This window comes from Phyllostomus discolor, chromosome 10 (genome assembly GCF_004126475.2).
Source record: "Phyllostomus discolor isolate MPI-MPIP mPhyDis1 chromosome 10, mPhyDis1.pri.v3, whole genome shotgun sequence".
Lineage (NCBI taxonomy): Eukaryota > Metazoa > Chordata > Mammalia > Chiroptera > Phyllostomidae > Phyllostomus > Phyllostomus discolor.
The window spans coordinates 85,945,606-85,966,987 of record NC_040912.2 but is presented as its reverse complement, the minus strand read 5'-3'; the positions used below and the strand labels follow the sequence as shown (position 1 = coordinate 85,966,987).

Sequence of the window (21,382 nt, the reverse complement as noted above, 5' to 3'; positions counted from 1 at the left end):
CAGAGGGAGCTGTTGTCAGGATATACTTGCAGTCCCCCAGTTCACCTGTCTTACCACGCTCTGGCCTTCTCTGCGTTTCCTCATCCCTCTCTAGGCCCTGCCTTCTGATTCAGAGATAAGAGGTAAGGGAAAGAGACAGATACATCAAAGCCTGTGGCTAGCTGAAGGTCACCTTCGACCCTGTCCTTTGACACGCTCTCCTGCTCTGCATGGGACCCGGCCTCTCCTTTCCCTACCTAAACCAGATCTGAAGGGGGTACCTGCCAATTGTCCCTCCTTATCCCTGGCACAGGTCTCTGCCTCTTCATCTTCTCTCTTCCTCCATGCGTAAAGCTCTTGGGCAAAGAGGTGACCATTCGCAGGCCCCACAGCCCCTGTTCTAGACCCTCTAGGTCTCTGGTTGGTGATCACCCCCTGCCATTGGGTCCTAGGCCAGCCAGCAGAGGACTCAGGACAGGAGGGTGGGGAAGAGTGGCTGCAGCCAGCCCCAGGTGGCTTTCTGCACACGCTCACCACACCTTCCCCTCCACCCCAGCTGCTGCTCGCTCCCCACCCCTGCAGGCCAATTAATCTCTCAAGGACAGAAGCCATTGTCTCTGTGTGTGGGCTGGGGATGGACAAATACCCTCCCACCTCCCAGGACACATACATGCTTCCCTGCCAGCTTCCCTTGTCCCTCTGTCACCTCCTGGGCCTCGCTTGCACATGGACCCACTTTTGCCTTTGAGGCCCAGGCAAGGAAATGCACCCACTAAGTAGCTTGCAGTGTCCTTGGCACAGATCAAGCTCCACAGAACACAATTCAACATACCCTCCATGCCAGGTACTCCAACAGGGGAAAGAAGGATGCACTGTGATTTCGCCTCCGTCTCTGCCTCTGAGGATCTGCAATTCGGGGAGGCGGGCCCGTAAAGTTTCCGCGGTAATGCAGCGCTATCCTGTACACAAAGGGCATGGACACAGGGACGAGGGAGCTTGGGGGAGACCAGTCCAGAGGAGACCCAGCCCTGGCTGGGTGAGGATGAGAGAACATTTGAGCTGAGTTCCAAGAGATGAGCTGAAGTTTATACACCAGACACTTCCTGGCAGGCATCTTCCTAAGCCAGGCTGGGACTGACGTGTGGGGAAACGCCAGAGACCCCACCTCTTCCCTGATCACTTCCACAGCAAACGAGAGCCGGAGTTCAACGGTCTCTTTGGCAGGGCAGGGGGCAAGGCCTGGGGAATGAATGCTGCAGAAGCCCACGCTGTACAGGGGGTAACAGCCTGAGGTTGGGTCTGCTCCAGTCCTCAGGGGGCACTTATGCCCCGGTCCCTGAAAGAGCTTCAAGGCTCCAAGACAGCAGCAGAAGAGAAGATCCAGGAAATAAAAGCAGAGACTCTCCCTGTGCACCTGCCGTGGGGCCAGGTGCCTCCCACACCTGGCTCCCTGGATTCTCACCCCCAGCTGTGGCTGTGGCTGTTCCGCTTTTCTAGACGGGCAGCTGAGGCCCGGAGAGGGCGAGGGCCTGGCATAAGGTCAAGTGACTAATGCTGTGCTCGTTCAGTGGAAGGAATACTGGGGCCCCGAGCGGTAGGCTCCTTTGCCCAGGACCTCTCCACAAGCAGCGAACAGTCTGACTTTGGGCCCAAATGGGTCTGCCCTCAAAGCCGCGGCTCCTCCCGTGACTATATCCAGAGCCCTCGAGACAAAACAGCCCCAAGGTCTCCACCAGAAAGTTACTTTTCTGCATGGGTTCAGTTTCCGACACTCCCACGCAAGCAAAGATAAAGCAGATGACTCGCACTCATGTGAGACTCTGCACGAAGGATAAAGTCTTTTCCTGTCCCTTATCTTTAGTCCCGACAACAACCCCGCGGAGTAAATAGGGCAGGGTGGCTCTTCCACACGCACGGAGGCTGATTCTTGGAGAGATTGTGTGACTGAAGTCGCACATCCCATTGGTGCCGGGCTGGACACCAACCCGGGGCTCCTGGGCTCCTGGAGAGAACTGTCCCTACCACCTCTCCCTCCCCTGCCTGTAAGGACAGCTGGACAAATCCTGACTCAGCTAGGTGGGGCGCTACTCTCTACACCAAGCCTTTAGCAAGGACCGACGCGGAAGGCGGCACTCAAAGACGGACACCTCAGTGCGACGCTAGCTAGCTCCCGGGCACTTGCACACCTCTGAGCAAACGTTTCAGGGCGTTCATCAGCCACCCTTGAGGATGGGCACGCGACCTCCGCCGCAGAATCCCGCACTGGCACCCTCCGCGCAGACTGCGCGCCTGCGCTGTGGAGCCTCCATCTGCACTCCGTTCTGCCCGCGAGCGTTTTAGGCCGAGCGCTGACGGCTGCCTAAGGAATCCTGGCCTTCCCTGTAGCTTGGGGCCACATCTAAGACAGTCTTGTTGTTGGGAACTTCAGACAGGCCAGGAGGAGGGGGCGGAGTCAGGGAGGGGAGCCAGGGGCCCGAGTCCTGGCCCCAGGACACAGTATGTGGTGATGCACTGGTTCCTCAGGGCCAGCGAGCAGATCCCTATCAGAAGATCACAGGGAGCGCTATCGTGGAATGCCCTGCCGGGACCAGCCTGGATGTGCCGAAATACACTTGACAGGTACACTCCTACCTACCTGAAAATACCGTGCACAAGGTCATCGTGTCCGGGGAGGTGGGACAGGTACTGGAATAGCACCTGGTCCTTTCTTTCTCTCCTAGTACTTATTGTTGTAGTGGCTGCCCAGGGACCTCCAGCCCTTCTTGCCTAGGTAGGCCCAGAATTGCCCAATAGCTACCTGGAGAATGTTCTGTTTGGCTTTAGTCCCTGCCTTGTACCCAGCTGGGGCACCACCTCCTGGCCCCCTGGCTCCTAGCCTCCCCACCCTCCTCTCTGCTCCCACCACACCCTGCTTAGGTATCTGCCCAGCACCTCGAGCCCCAGCCTTGTTCTGCCTTGCAGCCCTGGCCCCCTTCCTGAGGTTGCTCGGTCCAGGGCCAAAGCCACAAGCCTGGCTGTGTGGGGAGGGGGCCCAGGGCCGCCTCCCAGATCTGCCTCTGCAGCATCAGCCTCCTCCTCCGTCCTGCTCCTCCGTGTACACCACTCCCCGCCCCCCGCCACCTCTCACGCCCTGCCTGCTCCCCCTGCCCCCCACACCCACACACACACAGTGCACCCTGCCTGTAGTCAGCAAGAGCCCTGGCTCTTAGATCAGGTCTGCCATTTGCTCAGTGTTCATCACAGAGGTGGCAGGGCGTAGAATGTGAGAGTTCTCTTATCACCACGCTGTTGCCTTTCCACGGACTTGGTTGGAGTGGGGAGAAGACAAGAGCAGTGCAGATGGGGGCACTTGCTGTGCAAGTGCTGCCCCCGCTGCTGGGAGAAGCTGGGTTTCCAGTGGGAACCCATGCTTTTGGGGAAAGGTTTCCCTTCTGGGTGGGGTTTTCAGAGCAATGATCTGATTTGGCATAGTGAGTAGATCCTGTCTCCTGAGCCACAGCCCTACCTGTTTGCTCTGGGCTTAGTGGGCTGAGCCCAGCATCCCACTGCCCCAAGTGGAGCGGGGAAGGACCACACACCTGCTCCCCAGCCCTTTCTCTGGCTGTCCAGAGCTTCCCCTCTCTTCACCCTGGACAACTGGGGTCCCAGGACCCCACTACTTTTAGGTTAGAGGGTGACCAGAAGCCTCGTGTCCACCCGTTCTGCCTGCCCTCCTTCTCTCTCTCTCCTCTCTGCTTGGTGGAGATCTGCCCCTGTGATTCAGAGACAACGACAGACAGATTTCACCTGGCAGACAAGAGCCCTTTCTGCTGTGAGGTGCTTCTGAGCTCCAGCCTCTGCAGGGGGAGGTTGAAGGCTGGGGTGGGGGTGGGGCTGCCTGTGGAAAGGACCAGGGAAACTGAAGAACTTCGGGGTCCTTATTTTTGCAGGCTGGGACGCTAAAAGGCAAGTGACTTTGCCAAGGTCACACAGTGATTTCTGGTTGAACTGGGGTTGGGACACGGCGATCCTCATGGCACACTGTTGCCGCTCCGCCTTGCCTCTTCCGGAAGCCACGGCTCTCTCCCCGTGGTTGGAAAGCTCTTTGGCGTCTGTGCACATTGCAGTGGCTTAACTCCTGGGTGGCTTCCTCAGTGCCTGACATAAAGGAGTTTGGGGTCAGCTAAGAGGGGTTGAAAGGGTCGGGGGCAGGGGGCCAGCAGAGCAGCGGGGGCCAGCTTGGGAAAGGAAAAGGCCTTGGGGCCTGCAAGGGAGGGAGAGAGAGAAGGGTGGGAGGAAGGAAACGAGGCTTGGGAAGCACAGCCGTGGGCTCTGACATCCTCCTGCACGCTGCTCTGTCTCCCCAGGGGCCACATGGGACTATGGGCCGTGGGCCATGGCTCCAGGCTGCAGAGACCTCCAGAGAGGGTTAGGGTCGGGTCAGGGCTGAGTGCAAGTGCGAGCCACTCCCTCCTGCCCTCCGCCCCCTCCCTGTCATTTCCTGAAGGGGGATTTTGGAAACAAGGTGCTCAAAATCATTGAGGGGGTGAGAGAGGGGCTGCAAACCCAGGGAGACCTCTGCTGGATCTGATCATCTTCCCTGCGAAGGTGGGGCAGGAGGGGAGGGTGCTCCCTGACACTCTACATCCCCTGCCTTTTATACCCACATGCCCATCTGTGCCCTTGGGCTCATTCTGCAAGGGTTAAGGGTCCAGAAGGACCAATGTCTGTGACTTGTAAATTCTTCAGACTCTCAGGACAATGCCAGAACACGGACGCATGTGCACACACACATCCCTGCTCTAAAACGTCGCTACGACCCACCGATTCATTTCACACAAAATAGGCCATGCATGAACGTGTGTCAAATAACGTGTACACACGCACTGAGAAGGTGGGAACGGGCTGCAGGGTGCCCTTTGTCCTGCCCTCTCCCTGTGCCCTGTTTCCAGTTCAGCTCCTCAACCACCTTTCTCTTGGCTTTCTCCAGTCTTACCAAAAAAGCAGCGGGTGCCTGAAGCTGCGGCAGTGTCGCCGTGGGGTGGGCACCTAGGCGGGCTCAGGGATGACCGTGGAAGAAATGAGGGCAAAGGCATGGAGCTACAAGTGCCACCTGGAATGAGAAAAGGGACTAAGATCACATTTGGGGGAGGAGAGCTAGACGGTTGTGCAACAACTCCGGTCTCCCGGACCCTGGCCGAGGAAGTGCCTGTGTGTACACAAGGAGCCACGTGCGACCTGTAGTCTTTCAGCGCCGCAGCATGTTGGAGGTCAGAGGGGCCGTGGAGGGTTTCGAGCACCAACTGCCATCTAGGTGGCCACAGATCCAGGGGCGACAGTCAGGCATGGGAGCAGTCGCCTCCCTCCCAGAGTCCCTGGGCAGTGCGGCGACGGGTGTGCATGCACTTGTGTGTGTGCGCACACTCACTGTCGGTCCGACACCGTGCCTGAGCAGGCACCCAGTGTGTGAACCCAGTGACCGGAACAAACTCCAGGCTGAGCGCGCGGTGGCGGTGACCTCGCTGCCCCGAGCCAGCCCCGTCATCACAGCCCTGTGGCCTGCCGGGCCTGCCCTGCTCGTGACAGCAGAGCTAAGGGACACCCTCCAAGAGGGCATAGGGTGCAGGGCTGGGGTGACACAGAAAGCTGGGCAGGCAGGGAAATGAAGAGGCAGAGAGGAGAGAGAGGAGAGAAGGAAGCCCAGTTTTGCACGGAGAGACCACTCAGAGCCCTGGACACACACACACCCCATGTCACACACCACAACTGCACACACCATCCATCACACACCACACCCCCCCCAAGCACCCCACACACCCCACACACCATCCGTCACACACCACATACCCTACACACACACCACACACACACACCACACACACACACCTCAACCACACAGCAAACACCACACACCACACACCCCATATACACACATCTCACACGCACCCCCAAATAATGCATACCAACCACACACATGCACACACGACTCACACACATGCACACCAACTGCACACGTGCTGGCACAAAGCCCTGGATCAAGGGAGCAAACACAGTTCAGAGAGACAGAGGTGGACAAAACCAGAAAAAATATGTTTATACTTTTTGCCCTAAATCAGCGGTTCTCAGTGGAGGGTGATTTTGCCCCCAGAGGACATCGGGCATAGTCTATGATTGTCGCACCTGGGCCAGGGGCTGCTCCTGTGACCCAGCGAAGGGCAGCCAAACACCCTGCCATGCCCAGGCAGCCCCACGCTCCAGCGCTTCGTTTCAAGGGATCAGCGGTGCCCAGGTTGTGAGAAACAGCACCCCAAATGTAGGACTCAGAACCACACAGGTTCCCCGTCTGCCAGTGGCCGGGTCCCACGCATACTGACACATGCAAGCACACGGCATCTCCCTGATCCCCTCAGCCCCTGCGGGTGTGGGCCTCAGGGAAGGCCAGTCGCACTCTGGTTGACCCACCCCCCACCCCGCCCCTCCGCTGATTCCTGAGCACCTAACTTTTGCTTAGAGTTCAAGCTCAGCCCCAGGCAGTAAGAACCTGTTCGAGAGCCTATCAACATGAACCCTCCAGCCCTTCCTCCCCCTTGGGCCCCCAGCTCTTCGTTCCCCCAAGGCCGAAGACAGACCACCACAAGGCCAGGGGTGTACTGGACAACAGCCACCCACAGTCACGGGCTCATCCTCATAGATAGGGCCATCGAGAGGGACAACGGCTTGCCCAGAGTCATCAGAGTCTTCTTAAATGTGGAGTCTGGGCAAGGGAACCTGGAGAGGGTGTGCTGGCAACACTCACCCTCCCCTGAGCCCCAGTCTCCCTCCCCCCTTATCCCAGGCACCTACAGCCCCTGCATTTGGACGCTCGAGTCTGGAGCTGTGGGTTGCAGAACCACCGGGGGCCTCCCCTGTTGGGAGGTGCTGCCCCGGCCTTGGAGTGGGGCCGGGGAGCCCTGCCACGCTCCTCAAGAGAGGAGGAGCTCCAGGACAGCCCCCACCGTCCCCTCGGAGCCAGCAATGTGGCTTTAAGGTGTGAGAGGACCCACGTAGGTAGTGTCGCCCACACTGTGGCCCAGCATCTCCCTCTGTCCAAGCACATGATGTTGGGTCCAAGAGGGGAGAGGACGCTGTGGGCAGAAGCTGGTACCTTTGTCCCCAGCCCTCCATGCCCGTTTTCAGTCTGCTCTCAATTTCCCGCTTGACCTGGTGACCCGCCCAAAGGAGCACCAGGAGGAGCTCCTGGGAAAGTCTAAAATGACTGCTTCCTCCTGTCGCCTTCCTCCTCCACACGCACACACCTCACGGCCATGTCCTCTCCCCCGCCCGGCACCGCGCTGGGGTCTCTGGCTGGAGACCAGCAGGACAGAGAAGGTGGGTGGGTCGGCAGGCAGACAAACAATGGCTTAATGGGCACAAAGGTCCTAGTTCAAGGTTTGGGCTCTAGCGCCTTCTCCCCTCCCCACCCCAGCCTGAACCCACTGACCCCTGGGTGGGTGGGGAAGGCAGCTAATTGAACTGCACTGTTTGATCAGGGCACCCAGGCCTGGCCTCAGGCCAACAGGAGGAACAGACTTGCTTCTCTCCAGAGTCGAGACTGACCCTCCCCCACCCGCCCGCCCAGGGAGACGCCCCACCCCGCACCGACGGGCTCTCTGCCCGTGCTGCATCCTCCAGCCCTCTGGATCAGGGACGGGTAGGACAAAAGCAGGCTCTGAAGCTAGTGACCCCCACATGCCTGGGGCTCTGACACCCAGGCCCAGGCCCAGGCCACAGGATCTGTGTCTTGCCGTGGGCCTTTGAAGAAGCCAAGGCCTGTTTCTTCCCAGTGTAGGGGTCGAACTTAACTGATCATGGCTCCCAGCTCCTGCCGGTCAGAGTTCTAAATTGTGGGGCTGGGATGGGCTCTGTCATCCTTCATCCCTGGGACTGCAGGTCCCTTCCCCTTGCTGGAACTCTGCCTGCCAGCTGGGATGAGCGAGTGCAGTGAGGCAGGGACAGCGTCATCGGCGTCGTCATGGGCATCGGGGGACAGAGGCTGAGTCTGCCTCTGCCACCAAATGGCCGTACGGCCCTGGGTCATTTACTGTGCCGCTCCGAGCTTTGTTTTTCCTCCCAGTGGTACAGTGCAGGTAATAATACCTGCTTCCCAGGTGTGATGCAAGCCTACCTGGGACCACTTAGTGAAGCAGCGAGCAGGTGAACAAACTGGAGGTTGCCAATAAACTGGAGGTTATTAGAAAGTATGTGTAATACTTGGGCATATGTGTACTAAAAACATTCTTTGTTGTACATCTGAAATTCAAGTTGAACTGGACAGCCTCTGTTTTATTTGGCACCCTACTGCATGTATGTTGCGTTGGGTGCGGGGGTGGCGGGGGGGGGTCTCTGGAGGTCCAGGGTGGGGGACTGAAAACTGGGTCCTGGGCCCCGGTTCTGCCCCAACCCCGTTTTGTGTCTTGGCCCGTGAGCTCAGAAGACATCTTATATCTTTAAAGGGCTGTGAAAAAAGAAGGAGGAGGAGGAGGAGAAGGAGAAAAAGAACGTGTCAGAGATTGTTTGCCTGGGCTTGCAAAACCTAAATATTTGCATTTACTATCTTGGCCCTTTACAGAAAAGTTTGCTGGCCCGGCGGTGGTTAGGGGTCTAAGGGTTTTTTGAGACTTGTGTACCTGTTCTGGGGCAGGTGAGAGACAAAGCTGGAAGAGTCGAGAAAAGCTAAGGCCCCGGCAGGGAAGGCTCCTGGAGGATGCGGGACTGCTGAGGGAAAAGCCCTGTGAGGGGGAGGGCTCGCTCACTCACTCGCTCACTTGAGGGGCCCCCAACCCCCAAAGGATCACCTGACCCCTCCCTCCTCCGTCACTGCCTTGAGGCTCTCAGGCTAGCCTGACCCTTCCGGGCCCTTCTATAAAAGGTCAGCAGGTATCCCAAAGTCCAAGGGAGGTCGTTGTAGTCTCTTTGAAGGCCTTCCCTGCCCGGACTGGCCCGAGGGCAGGGAGAGAGACCAGGGTGAAGGAGTTTACGCAAGGCCCCAGGTGGCAGACCGGTCTGCTGGCCTGTCTCTTTAAATCTCAGGTAATTTGGGAGGAGGGAGGGAGTTCGTCTGCACAGATCCCCGCGGCTCCTGCCAGAGGAGCCCAATGAGGGAGTCTCCGCTCTGCCAAGTGTAACCACCTCGGAGCCTTCTGCAGTCCGGCGGCCGGGGCGGCTTCCGAGACTCCCGTGGGGGCCCGGGAGGTCGGAGATGGGGCCTCTCCAGGCGGAGGGCAGGCTGGCCCTCGGGGAGACCGATGCGGCCCCAAGGCTGAGTCCAGTCGGGGTCTGGTCTCCCCCTCAGCCCCACAAGGAGCCGGCCTTACACGACATGGGGCTGCCGCTGCCCAAGAAGACGGGGCCCATTCTCTGCCTGTGGAGAAAGTTCTGCAGGTGGTTCCAGAGACAGGAGTCCTGGGCCCAGAGCCGAGACGCGCAGAACCTGCTGCAGCAGAAGAGGTAAGTCTCCACCTGCTGCCGCCAGCCGCCCCCTCCCCAGGTGTGTCCCTCCCCCCTCCTCTCCCCCAGCCTCCCCCTTTCCCCCCTTTTCCCTCTCTGTCTTTATTTGGCTCCTCTGTCTGGACAGATCATGCTCCAGGCTTGGCTCTTGGGAGCATTTTGTCTCAAGAGTCTTGGCCTGCGGGGCCCCAGGGCTCCAGGAGGAGGGCTGGTGCGGACACAGGTTCTCACCGTCTTTAAGATGCAGCTTCTTGTGGGTGCAGTTGACCCTTGGACAATGTGGGGGTTAGGGCTGCCGAGGGTGTGCACTCAAAAAACACCCATGAATAACTGATGTCGGCCCTCCACATACGAGGATTCTCAGCCGCCAGTTGACCCTTGAACAATGTGGGTTTCAGCTGCGAGAGTCCAACGAATAGTACTTGTCAACTGAAGGGAGAGGATCCATTGACAAAAGTCACTCACAGGAGGGTCCAATATTTCAAACTCATGTTGTGCAAGGGTTGACTGTATTTTCCTAGTGGCCAGACAGCTTGCTGGGCCTTGGAAGGATTGTGGCGGCATTGAACCGCCACCAGACGGGTGGGTCATGGCTATGACTTTTATCTTAAGTTCCTGCCCCTCGGACCTCTCTGGCAGAAACATGCAGCACCCCACCCCCCCCAGGAATGTGGGAATGAATGAATGCAGGCATGAATGATGCAGGGAGGATCTTCGGATAACCCCGCAAGAAGACCAAATGGGATCATGTGGTCATAGTTATCGTTCCCGTGTGCTAATTGCCTCAGCTGTTGATGGGAGGGTATGCAGAGGATCACACCCGGGACCCAGACTGTAATTCATTGCTCTCTGCCACGGCGGCAGACGGGCGCGGAAACCTGGCCAGAACGTACTTAGGACCAGTGCTCGCCTGCGCTCTCACCTGGGGTTGGGGAACCGGAGCGGCTCCAGAGTTTGCGCTCTAAAGAAATCACACTCGTTGCATCTGATGCTCCCCGACCCCCACCCCATCCCTGGCAGCTTAGAGCTGGGAGCCGGGGGGAGGGGACATGGCGGAAGCTTGGAGCCACCCCTGTACGATGTGGTCTCCTTCCCAAGTCTCTGCGGATCGCCCCACCCAGGCGATGGCACGTCTGAAGGAAGTCCTCCAGTTGGGGTTCCCCCTCTGGGCCCCTAAGAAGGCAGGTGATATGTCTATTCAGACAGGAAAGCTTAACATTTTTTTTGGTCTGAGGATCTTTCTCCACCTGCCCATGGCGGGGCCTGCCTGAGCCCGACCAGGAGGGAGCAGGCTTGGAGGCCACCCGGGGGCCCTGTGGTTTTCCCACTTGTGCTTGAGGATCCTGGGCTGGCACGAGCCCCGGCGGTTTCAGTCTGGGCTTCCCGTCTCGCACACCCGCCGCCCACCTCTGTCCCCCAGGCCTGGGAGAGTGGGGGCTGAGCGCATGTTTGGCCGGTGACGTCTGGCGGGCGGCCGCAGAATGGTGGTGTTGTTGCAGACGCGGCCACCACGGGTCCCACTTGTCCCGGTCCCACTCCCAGGACCCCGGGGCTGGGGCGGCAGGTGCAGAGCGCTGGAAGGCCCGGGGTTTTGGAAGGGGTGACGGAAGTTCCCCGTGTGCCCGAGTGAAGTGGGGACAGAGTGAAGGACCGCGGCCTGGCTGTGCGTGGGCGGCTTCCACCTGCCTCTCCTGCCTCCTTTCTTCCGAAGACCATCTGGCGAGCCTCCTCCTGCTATGCCTTCGGCTACAGAGGCTGGATGTTACCACTTGGAGGGACCCCCCTCCGGTGACTGATCTCCCTGCCTGATTCCCCAGCTCCTCGGCCTTCTCCTTCCCACACACCGGGAGTCAGGAGTACTGACTGTCTGTCCCCTGGGTGGACCCCGAAGTTAGCAGGAAGGGGAGAGGACTAGGCCATGCAGTCACCAGGCACTTAGAAAAAATGAGATAGCCATGGACGCAAGGACAGTATAGCCAGGTCAGGGGGTGCGCTGATGGAAGAAAGCAGCCAACGGTGTTACCGGCACCAGTCTTATCTCAGAAGCCCCAGTCCGACAGTGGGAGGGAGGGACTTTACCCTCTGGGAAAGAGGCAGGCCCAGGGGGAGCAAGTAGGGGTGGGGGGGCATAGGGATTTGTGCCAAGGGCTTAGAGTGGAATTCGGGGTCACTCCAGGGGGTGGAGCACGGTCCAGGGAGAAGGGAGGACTTTCTGGTCTCCCTGGGCTGAAGCCAGGGCTCCTCTCACGGGGAGACTTTTCTTGGGTCTCAGTCACGAAACCCGCTCTGGGTAAACGCCCAGCGTCGCCATCCAGGCCAAACTCTCTCCCCTTGCTGCCGTCGCAACCCTCCCGGGGCCCTGAGCTGCCTTCTCTCCTGACCGCCAGCGTGCTAAACGTGTGCCGAGCGGGAAGTGCTCTGCTGGGTCTGCAGGAGCAAGAACGGGGCGCCTTCCCTGCTCGCCGGGAGCTCAGGCTCTCGTGGGCGAATGTGCCTCCACCTGGCGATGCCTGGGGAGCGCCCGAAGGAGGCGGTGAACAGTGTCGCGGTAGCACGGAGGAGGGTGCCGCGGTGTCTGATTTCGGCCGGCAAGGGCTGTGCCGGGCAGCTTCCGGAGCGGGCCCCTTGCTGCCACCGTCCACCTTCCTGCTCCCCACAGTCTGCAGGAAGGCAAGGAACACGTGGGTTCCCCTCCGGTGAGACAGACTGACAGACAGACAGACACCCGTAAGTCTAGGTGAGCGGACGTGTCTGTGGAAAGCCAGCCCGGGGACACTCCGGTGCTACGAGGACTCCCCGCCTCAGGAACTACATGCACACGCGTCTTTGCAGGCACACGGGTCTGCCTACACGCACGACGGGGTTGCAGCCCGACTCCAAGTCTGCAAATAGCCACTTTCCTGGGAGCTTTGAACCTCAACCCACTGCCAAGAACTTGACCTGGAGGGAGGTGGCCTGCAAGTGATCAGTGTGTGCCTCCTCCTCCCCAGACGTGACTGTGGTTTCCTTCATCTGTGGCCACTGCTCCGGGCTGGCCCTCTCCCTCTGGGAAGAGTCATAAAACTTGAAGAACCACATAATTTAGTGGTGAGCGCCTCAGGCTAGGTTCTTGGTGAAACATTCTGCTTTTAACTCTCTGTGTGATCCTCCTCCAGGGAGGACTGGGCTATTCGGCCTCGGTTTCCTTTTCTGAAAAATGAGAGCATTGTCCGGCTTTCGTGGCAGGGCTGGGAGGAGCAAAAGGGGTAATGAGTGAGGCGCTTGATGGCAGGAGCTGAGAGGGCTTGTGAACTTCCTCCTGTCAGTGCCATATGCATTCTGGGAATGTACTCTGAGCCACCGTGTTGTCTGTGCCCTCCCCTTCCCAAAGGACTTCCCCCCCTACCCCACACAGACACACACAGGATGCTTGTGGCTCAACCAGGGGAACCCACACAGGCCCGTACAGCCCCTTGTGCATCTTCCAAACCCCGTTTCAAACCCTGATGACACTGAGAATGAGGACAGAGTCATGACAACTGGGGCACTCGTCCCTGCTCTGCCTCTGGCGTGTTAGGACAAGTCACCTCCAACTCCAGGCTTGAGCAAGAGCCATCTGTTGCACGAACAGATTAGACTAGTTTCCTAGGGACTTCCCTGCTCTAAAATTCCGATTTGACGTCTCCTGAAGATATTCCCGGCCCTGCCTTGTGTCCCAGCGACCGTATACAAAACTCGTGCACCCTGCACACACGTGTGTGCACACCCGCCGGCGCGTACACATCCTCAGGAATGGAGAGGGGGGCATGGGGGGCAGGAACTCGGAAGGGGGAAGTGAGAGATCCTCCCTTGGTGGCCACGGGGAGGCCCGAGGGGAGGGAGCGCCAGTTTGTTGACGGGTGATGTGCTAGGTTTTCTGCCAGGAATCCCACAGCAAGACTCGCACCGGTTTAATATGGAACTAGATCGTTCGATGTGATAAATAATTGTCCAGCAAGAGAAAACATTCCAAATCCTGCAAACACCTTTCATGTGACAATGCCAGATGCCCTCTATGAGGTCTCGGTGCTCCTGAATCAGTGGGTGTTTCAAAGGCTTCACCTTTTTTGTTTAACGGTGTGTACGCAACCATGCACGTATAGGTCATTCCTCGTCCTTTGTAATGGGAAGTATCCTTTGTAAAAAATGGGTTAGGAATAATTATACCTTCCCAGCTGGGGTTTCTCTACCTTGGCACATGGTGGGCAGGAAAACCTTTTGTTATGAGAAGCTGCTTGTGTAAGGTGCTCACAGCACCCTCCCCTCCACCCACCGGAAGCTAGTAGCACCCCTCCCCCAGTTGTAACAACCAAAAATGTCCCCCCAACATTGCCAGATTCCTTGGGGGAGGGGCCAGGGATTGGCCCTGTTTGAGAACCATTGCTCTTTGTAACCAGGGGGTTTGGGTAGCAATGCAAATTATTCTGCTACATAAAGTGAAGCTTTCCCTGGGAAGGAGAGTATGATCTAACCATTCAAATGGGAAGCTGCTTCTTTAGTGTCTCTCCGCTTCCTGCCCTCAGGAGGCATCTGGCAGCCTTCTGGGGAAGGTGTACAGAGTTTGCTCCAGATCTAAACTTCTGCGCTGGGTCGCCATCAGAGAACCTACAGGTGCCTCAGGCCTGTGAGTCTTTGGGTGGGTCTGCTCTTGCACGGTTTTTTTAGGGGGCCCAAGGACTGTCGGGTGTTTTGGGGGATCCCCCTTACTGCCAAGAATGTGAGCAAGGGCTTTCTCTACTGTCCCCTTGTGGCCCTGTGGTGCTATTACAAGTAGTGGCTCTGCCCGATCCCCTCAGAACCCTTTGCACACTGCTGGCCCCGCCCCCCCTCGCCACCCCCTTTTGACTGGGTTCTGGAATTTGCCAACCAGAGGAGGCCGGCCCTCTACAAACCCTGCGAGGCTGGGTTCTAAGTGGGGTCTTTAACCAGAGTGTGGTCTGATTGCGCTTGCCAGATAAAATGGAGGACGTGGAGTTAAATGTGAAGTTTAGATAAACAACACATTATTAGTATGCGATGAAGGACCACCCCCCAAAAGGAATTATGTTCTGGAGGGCGGGCCCCTTGTACTACAGGCTTCCCCCACTAGGTGAGTGTTCTAGGGACCCATCTGTGTCAGTGTACCAGCTGGTGTTGTTGTGAGAGGCTGCATTAGGCTTCAGTGAATTTTTTTGGAGGCTCTTTCAACGCATTTGCCCATTTCATGATGAATGATTTGTGAGCGCACCTGCCCCCACTGGGCCGAGTGTTCAGCAGCTTTTTACCAAAACAGCATGACCCCCGTGCCCCACCCTCCCTATTCACCAGATCTCACCCCAAGCAACTTTTCCATTTCCCCAACGTGGAAATGGTGAAACAAAAAACAGCAGAAGCACTAAAAGGCATCAAAATCAACGAGTTCAAAAACCACTCTGAGCAGTGGGAAAAAAGTCTCCATAGGTGCATTGCATCAAATGGAGAGTACTTGAAGGTGACTGACATTTAAACACGCGAGAATAAATGCACAATGCTTTATAGATAAATTCTGTCCTTTTGGGGCCCCTCCCTTGTAAGTGTGTCACAAATATCACACGGGACAGGCTTACACTAAACCATTATTTGTTGTGTATCTCAAATTCAAACTGAGCGAAGCATCCCGTGTTTTTATTGGGCGGACCTGGCGAGCCTGAGTCAGACAGCAGCACCTTGACCTTCCCGGCCCAGTAGGGCTGTCCGCAGAGGGAAGGAAATGGACACCTAGAGAGCGCCTGCGGGGGACGTTAGCTGGCCCCGGAGAGGTGGAGGGACCCAAAGGGAGACATATCTTCGGGCCTGTCACCGACTGGCCTGCCCCCTCGCACATACCCTAGAAGACAGGAGCTACAGCAAAGCTGGAGCTTGGGCAGTGGGAGCCCTGGGGCCCAACCCCCATCCCTAGCTTTGCCATTCGCCTTTCATGCATTTAGTCAAAACCGGGCGCAAAGCTAGAAGGTAATTGGAGGAGGGCAGGGCAAGAACACAGAGGAGAGGAAGTGGCTGATCGCTGCCTTCACGTCCCCGTGCAGAGCAAGAGATGGACACGGATCACAATGCGCATGCTCAGTGGTGGGAAGGCCAGAGCAGAGCGCCGCGGTCCCTGGGGAGGCCGTGCGGTCCTCCGTGTGCGTAGTGCTGGCTCTAGAACATCCACTGAGGACGGGTTTGGCCCAGCTGTTGGGAAGGTGGTGGTGGCGGCAGTGGCAGTGGTGCAGGGGCGCACAGAAAACTTGTTTTGCAGCTGTTTGCATACCAAGCATACTATTTTTTTAACTTAGATTATATGTTTGCTTCAGGTTGGCTTCAGGGTGGCCAATAAAGATAATAAGGAGAGACAGTAAGACTAAACCTCGTCTTGGCACCGTTCCTTACTCATTCTACAGAGAGAGGGACTGGCTCCCTCATGCCGGGCACAAATCCTAGGAATGCAGAAGAGACGATTATGCAGGGGGGTGGGGGTACATTTCAGGTGTGAGGAGCGGTAGGGCAGTGGTACAGGATGGGGTGCTCCAGGGCCGTGAGGCCAACAGGCTGCGTGGGAGAGTGAGGGTGAAGAAGAGCATGGAAAAGCGTTGCCCCAAGACTGGAAAGGACCCTGGGTTCCTTCTGCTCGGATACTTAATGACCCAGGGTGGCGGTGGTTTGGAAGCTGTGACTACATTTGCCATTCAAAGAGAGTATATGGGTGGCATGGAGAAGGATGGCCTGGGGGCACACAGGGCATGGGGAGACTAGTTAGGAGAGGCTTTTGCGAATCTGGGGCTGGAGACTGAGGACGTGAATCAAGGAGGAGGCAGGGACTGACCCTGACTAGGGAGAGAATGAGTTGAAGAGAATTGGCAGGGCTGGGGCTGCCTGGGTGGTGTGAGGGGGGCTGTAGCCCGCGTTGTGGGGGATGGGTCTTGAGCTCTCCCTCCCCTCCCAATCCCCCACCCCCACCCCCAGTGCTGGAGGGGGTTTCCTGCCACTACCAGTCCTTAGCCTGTGAGTGCCTGTCTGGATCTCTTTGTCGGTCACGTAACTGGCCGTCTCTGGATACACAGGGTTATTTCATTCGGTCCCATAGAAGGATCCCATGGCTCTGGGGCGAAAGAGAAAATTGAGTGAAAGGGGTCCCTTGGGTCTTGGTTGAAGTAAGTCTTGATCTTTAAAAAAAGTTTTCAAGTTCACTGTAGGAATAAAACTCAAAAGAGGGTTTGGGGAGCCCGAAGGGAAGATGATTTTTGCTTGGAACAAGTGAGAAACAAAGAGGAAGTAGGAAGAAACTCTTCCCTGACTCGGGGGCCAGGAAAACAAAAAGGATGGGCTATTCCTATTGGATGAAGCCCTAGAGATGCTGGTAGAGGGGGAGGGAGGTGCCAGGGTCAAAGGGTTCTCCGAGAAGTCCGGGAGGAAGAGCACAGGGCCGCAGGAGAAAATCTGCTAAGCTCTCCCTGCTGACTTCCTCCACAAACAAGAGGGAGGGATGCCTGGTACTCCTTGTCCTAGAAAACAAGGCTTATCGTGGAGGGTAATCTCAAGACACTCAGTGAACTTGAATCAGGGTTGCTGCGAAGTCAATAGGTCAGGAGGTGAGTGAGTGCCTAGGCAAAGCCCCTCCCTTCCATACCAGACAAGCCCGGATACCTCCACGCGCACTCCAGTGTCTGCACCCGGGAGTAGGAACCCAGGCGCTGAGATTTCTGTGAACTAACTGGTCAGGAAGAAAGAGACTGGGTGACACTTTGCAGCTCAATGGCCTCACTTCCCTGCACCAGGGATCTTGGGGGCATTGTCACTGAGCTACATGTTTGTATAGGATGAAGCAAAGCCATCCTCCCTTGCTCCACCACTGGGCACGCTCACGGTTGCTACCTTTCTGGCCCCATTCCCTTGTAGGATCTTGGGGTGTCCTCTCCTTCTAGCTGCCAAAGAGAATGACGTCCAGGCTCTCAATAAACTGCTCAAGTATCAGCCCTGTGAGGTGCACCAAAGAGGTAAGGAAGGAGCAGAGCCCCAGGCACCGCTCTCCGGCCGGGTCGGCCCCAGGTGCCATGGGCACCGACGTCACTCTCGTCCCGATTCCCTGGGCACAGAAGCCCCACACCTCCTCTTTCCGCCCAGGAGCCCTGGGGGAGACAGCGTTGCACATAGCGGCCCTCTACGACAACCTGGAGGCGGCCATGCTGCTGATGGAGGCTGCCCCGGACCTGGTCTCTGAGCCCATGACCTCTGAGCTCTACGAGGGTGAGGAGACAGGGGCCGGGGTGGAGGGAAGGGGAGGCCCGTTGGATATTTCTAGACAAGCTCCGGTGGGTGATTTGCGGAAACCAAAGAGGGAATCTGAGCACCGCCGCTCTCTGTTCCCTCCTTCCTTGTCCTCCTCACTGCCCCTCATTAGGACACAACCCGCTGCAATGGAGAGGCCCAGAGAGTGGGAAGAAGTGGGTGGCCCCCGGATTCCCTAGGGACCCTGCGTGGCTCAGGGCCCCCAGTCCCCACCCCTCCAGGCTGCCCTGGTGTAGGATCCTGTATGGATATGCCCGCCCCCCATCCCGGCATAAATGCTGGACACAGACCCCACGACCGAGGGCTCTCTCTGAACCAGGCCAGACTGCACTGCACGTGGCCATCCTGAACCAGAATGTGAACTTGGTGCGAGCCCTGCTCGCCCACGGGGCCAGCATCTCGGCCAGAGCTACGGGCTCAGCTTTCCGCCACAGCCCCCACAACCACGTCTACTTTGGTGAGAGCCAGGGCCAGGCCTGGGGGGAGGGAGGTGAGTGGTGGGCAAGAGAGGAGGGCCCTGTGCCCCATGCCTGGGAGGCTGGGGCTGGGGTCGGCCCTGAGAGGGCCTGAGGCCAGAGCCACTCCCGCACCCTCCCTGCCTCTGGTTCTGCTGACAACTGTCCCCAAGCCCAGCACCGAGAGGTGGGGAGGAACAGGCAGTCCCTGGGAGAATTCACGCCCCAGCCCACACTCATGCTCCAGAGCCCTCCGTGTCCCCAGGGGAGCACCCTCTGTCCTTCGCTGCCTGCGTGGGCAATGAGGAGATCGTGCGTCTGCTCATCGAACACGGAGCGAACATCCGGGCCCAGGACTCCCTGGGTAAGCGCTGGGAGCAGGAAGCGAGGGGCGCGGAGGGGCTGGGACAGTGGATCCAGTGGCCATGTGACACCCGTGTCCTCCCCCAGGAAACACAGTGTTGCACATCCTCGTCTTCCAGCCCAACAAGACCTCTGCCTGCCAGATGTACAACCTGCTGCTGTCCTACGACGGGCGCGGAGGCCGCCTGCAGCCCCTGGACCTCGTGCCCAACCACCAGGGCCTCACCCCCTTCAAGCTGGCGGGCGTGGAGGGCAACACTGTGGTGAGGGGCACGCCCTCCACCCCACGGCGTTGTCCCAATGACCCCCCTGCCAATACTTTTAGTCTTTGGGAAAGCAGATGTAAGCACGCACCCCTGATGCCCAGGCCCCATTTTCAGGTTGGAGTGTTTCTTTCAGGCCCCGTCTCCCTTGTCCGCTGGTCCCTTTCTTGCCCACTTTCTCTTCCCTGGGGCGCTGGGGGCCAGCAGAGTCTAGATCTCACCCTGGAGCTGTGACACCCACATCTGTCTCCAGGCCACAGGGCTGCAGCCTTCCCGGCTGTCTCCTCTTCCCAAGGTTTAGAGAGAGCTGTGCGGGGTCAGAGGGCAACCTAGGGGGTCAGTGTGAACATGGGTTCTTCTGCCCCAGCGGTGGCGGGTGGCCGTCGATGAAGAGCAGCCACCACTTCCAGTAGTGCTGTCCTCCTGGGCCTGCTCCCCACTCCCACCCACCCCGTGGCCCTCCCCTTTGCCTGCCCCTCACGTCTCCGTCGTCCCGTCCACCTCAGATGTTCCACCACTTGATGCAGAAGTGGAGGCACAGCCAGGGGACGTTCGGGTTGACGACCTACACCCTCTATGACCTCACGGAGATCGATTCCTCTGGAGATGAGCCGTCACTGCTGGAACTCATCGTCACCACCAAGAAGCGGGAGGTACGGGGTGGTGGTCAGGTCAGAGAGCAGCGGGGGAGGGGTGTCAGGGTCTCTGAGCCACTTGCTGCTCTGCCGTCTTCCTGCCGCAGGCTCGCCAGATCCTGGACCAGACACCGGTGAAGGAGCTGGTGAGCCTCAAGTGGAAGCGCTACGGGCGGCCCTACTTCTGCCTGCTGGGTGCCTTGTACGTCCTCTACATCATCTGCTTCACCATGTGCTGCGTGTACCGGCCCCTGAAGCCCAGGACCGACAACCGCACCCAGCCCCGGGACAACACCCTCCTGCAGCAGAAACTCCTTCAGGTGGCGCCTGGGAGCCTCAGGGCCCGGGGCGGGGTCAGCGGTCTGCCCTTTCTCACACTTGAACCCTGTTCCTGTCTGACAGCCCACATGTCTCCCCTCACCCGGGTCCCAAACACATAGGCACAGCCCCCAAATACTCACACACACAGACACACGTGTGCACTCGAAGAGCAGGGTTTGAGAGAGCCGAACCACCAGGTTAAAAAGACTCGAACAAGGGATGCTGACCTCCGACCGGGGACGGGCAGGGCAGACGCACCAGACCCTGCGTGCCCTGACCATGCTCCCCCCCGCTCAGGAGGCCTATGTGACCCGCCAGGACGCCATCCGACTGGTGGGGGAGCTGGTGACGGTCGTTGGAGCTGTGATCATCCTGATCGTAGAGGTGCAGCGTGGACTGGGTCCTGGGCGTGGACTGGGTCCCGGGTGTGGCCACCTGCTCCGGGGATCCAGCCTGAGCCCTGGCCTAGAGCTGCCTTTGTGTCCGCAGATTCCAGACATCTTCAGGGTGGGGTTCATGCGCTTCTTTGGACACACCATCCTCGGGGGGCCGTTCCACGTCCTCATGTGAGTCTCCTTCCTCATGGGAAGCCCATCCCTTCCCTCCTGGATTCCCGGACTCCTGACCCCTGGGGAATCCCTGGAGGACCTGCCCCCTCAAGCCGTGTGTGTGACCGTGAGCATGGAGCTCGCAGAGACGGAATCTGAGCGTGTTCCTACTGCCTCAGCCACACTCTTGCCCTGGGGTCCCCAGGAGAACCCCAGGCCCCTCTCATCACTCCCTGCCCTCTGCTCTCCCCCCAGCATCACCTACGCGTGCACGGTGCTGGTCACCATGGTGATGCGGCTCACCAACACGCGCGGGGAGGTGGTGCCCATGTCCTTCGCCCTGGTGCTGGGCTGGTGCAATGTCATGTACTTCGCCCGAGGATTCCAGATGCTGGGCCCCTTCACCATCATGATCCAGAAGGTCTGTGTCCCCCCCGCCCCCAGGCTTCCTAGAGAAAGGGCCTGGGGAAGGGACTGCAAACATCCCGACAAAAGCCACCTGAGAGACAACGTCCGGGCTTTGTGAGCCACACACGGCATACTGCATACAGTATGCGGCTCATACTGCCCCTGCTGCATACTCTTTTCCTCCTCTTCTTTTTTTCCCCAAGTCTTTCAAAACGTAAAAACTATTCTTAGTTCAAGGGTCATACCGAAATAGACCAAACAGCCCTGGCCTGCAGCCAGTTTGCCAGCCCTGACCTGGAGGGCGGAGCCACGAGGGTTCCCAGGTCTGCGGGAGGCCGGGAGGGGCAGCCGGCTGGAGCGACGGGTGTGACCTTCTCACTCCCCGCTCTAGATGATCTTTGGTGACCTGATGCGATTCTGCTGGCTGATGGCCGTGGTCATCCTGGGCTTTACCTCAGGTAAACCACCTGGTCGGGGTGGGGGCCACGGGAGGGAGAGGCTGGAGGAGCTTAGACGGCACAGAAGGGCTCGCATAGACTTGGGGAAAGGTGGGAGGAGGCAGAGGTGACAGACGACGGGGGGCGGGGGGCGGGGGTGTGATAGGGAGAGGTGGCTCCTGGGAGCAGAGGATGAGCCATGCGGAA

The 21,382-nt window shown here is 58.5% G+C and overlaps 1 protein-coding gene and 1 long non-coding RNA gene across 5 annotated transcripts in view; one reads left to right on the top strand and one right to left on the bottom strand.

Annotated features, from left to right (window-relative positions):
• Nucleotides 1-3,215: 3,215 nt before the first annotated feature.
• Nucleotides 3,216-7,863, bottom strand: LOC118497209. Its single transcript, XR_004899741.1, has 3 exons — nucleotides 7,493-7,863; nucleotides 6,347-6,351; nucleotides 3,216-4,141 (listed from the first exon to the last, which is right to left on the bottom strand). It is a non-coding gene; the product is annotated as an uncharacterized LOC118497209 (long non-coding RNA).
• A 673-nt stretch (nucleotides 7,864-8,536) lies between these two features.
• Nucleotides 8,537-21,382, top strand: part of TRPV6 (transient receptor potential cation channel subfamily V member 6) — a 15,389-nt gene continuing 2,543 nt past the window's right edge. Inside the window, exons 1-13 of one of the 4 annotated variants that reach the window (XM_036010982.1) lie at nucleotides 8,537-8,638; nucleotides 9,290-9,444; nucleotides 17,356-17,453; nucleotides 17,581-17,703; nucleotides 18,065-18,202; nucleotides 18,466-18,564; nucleotides 18,651-18,826; nucleotides 19,333-19,479; nucleotides 19,569-19,781; nucleotides 20,080-20,166; nucleotides 20,272-20,348; nucleotides 20,586-20,751; nucleotides 21,130-21,196. In XM_036010982.1, coding sequence (XP_035866875.1) covers nucleotides 9,317-9,444; nucleotides 17,356-17,453; nucleotides 17,581-17,703; nucleotides 18,065-18,202; nucleotides 18,466-18,564; nucleotides 18,651-18,826; nucleotides 19,333-19,479; nucleotides 19,569-19,781; nucleotides 20,080-20,166; nucleotides 20,272-20,348; nucleotides 20,586-20,751; nucleotides 21,130-21,196 — 1,519 coding nt within the window. In that variant the 5' untranslated portion in view covers nucleotides 8,537-8,638; nucleotides 9,290-9,316. Of the gene's footprint in view, nucleotides 8,639-8,905; nucleotides 9,028-9,053; nucleotides 9,445-17,355; nucleotides 17,454-17,580; nucleotides 17,704-18,064; nucleotides 18,203-18,465; nucleotides 18,565-18,650; nucleotides 18,827-19,332; nucleotides 19,480-19,568; nucleotides 19,782-20,079; nucleotides 20,167-20,271; nucleotides 20,349-20,585; nucleotides 20,752-21,129; nucleotides 21,197-21,382 lie in introns of those variants that run through there. The other 3 variants (XM_036010981.1, XM_036010983.1, XM_028525464.2) reach the window with 3 other exon arrangements.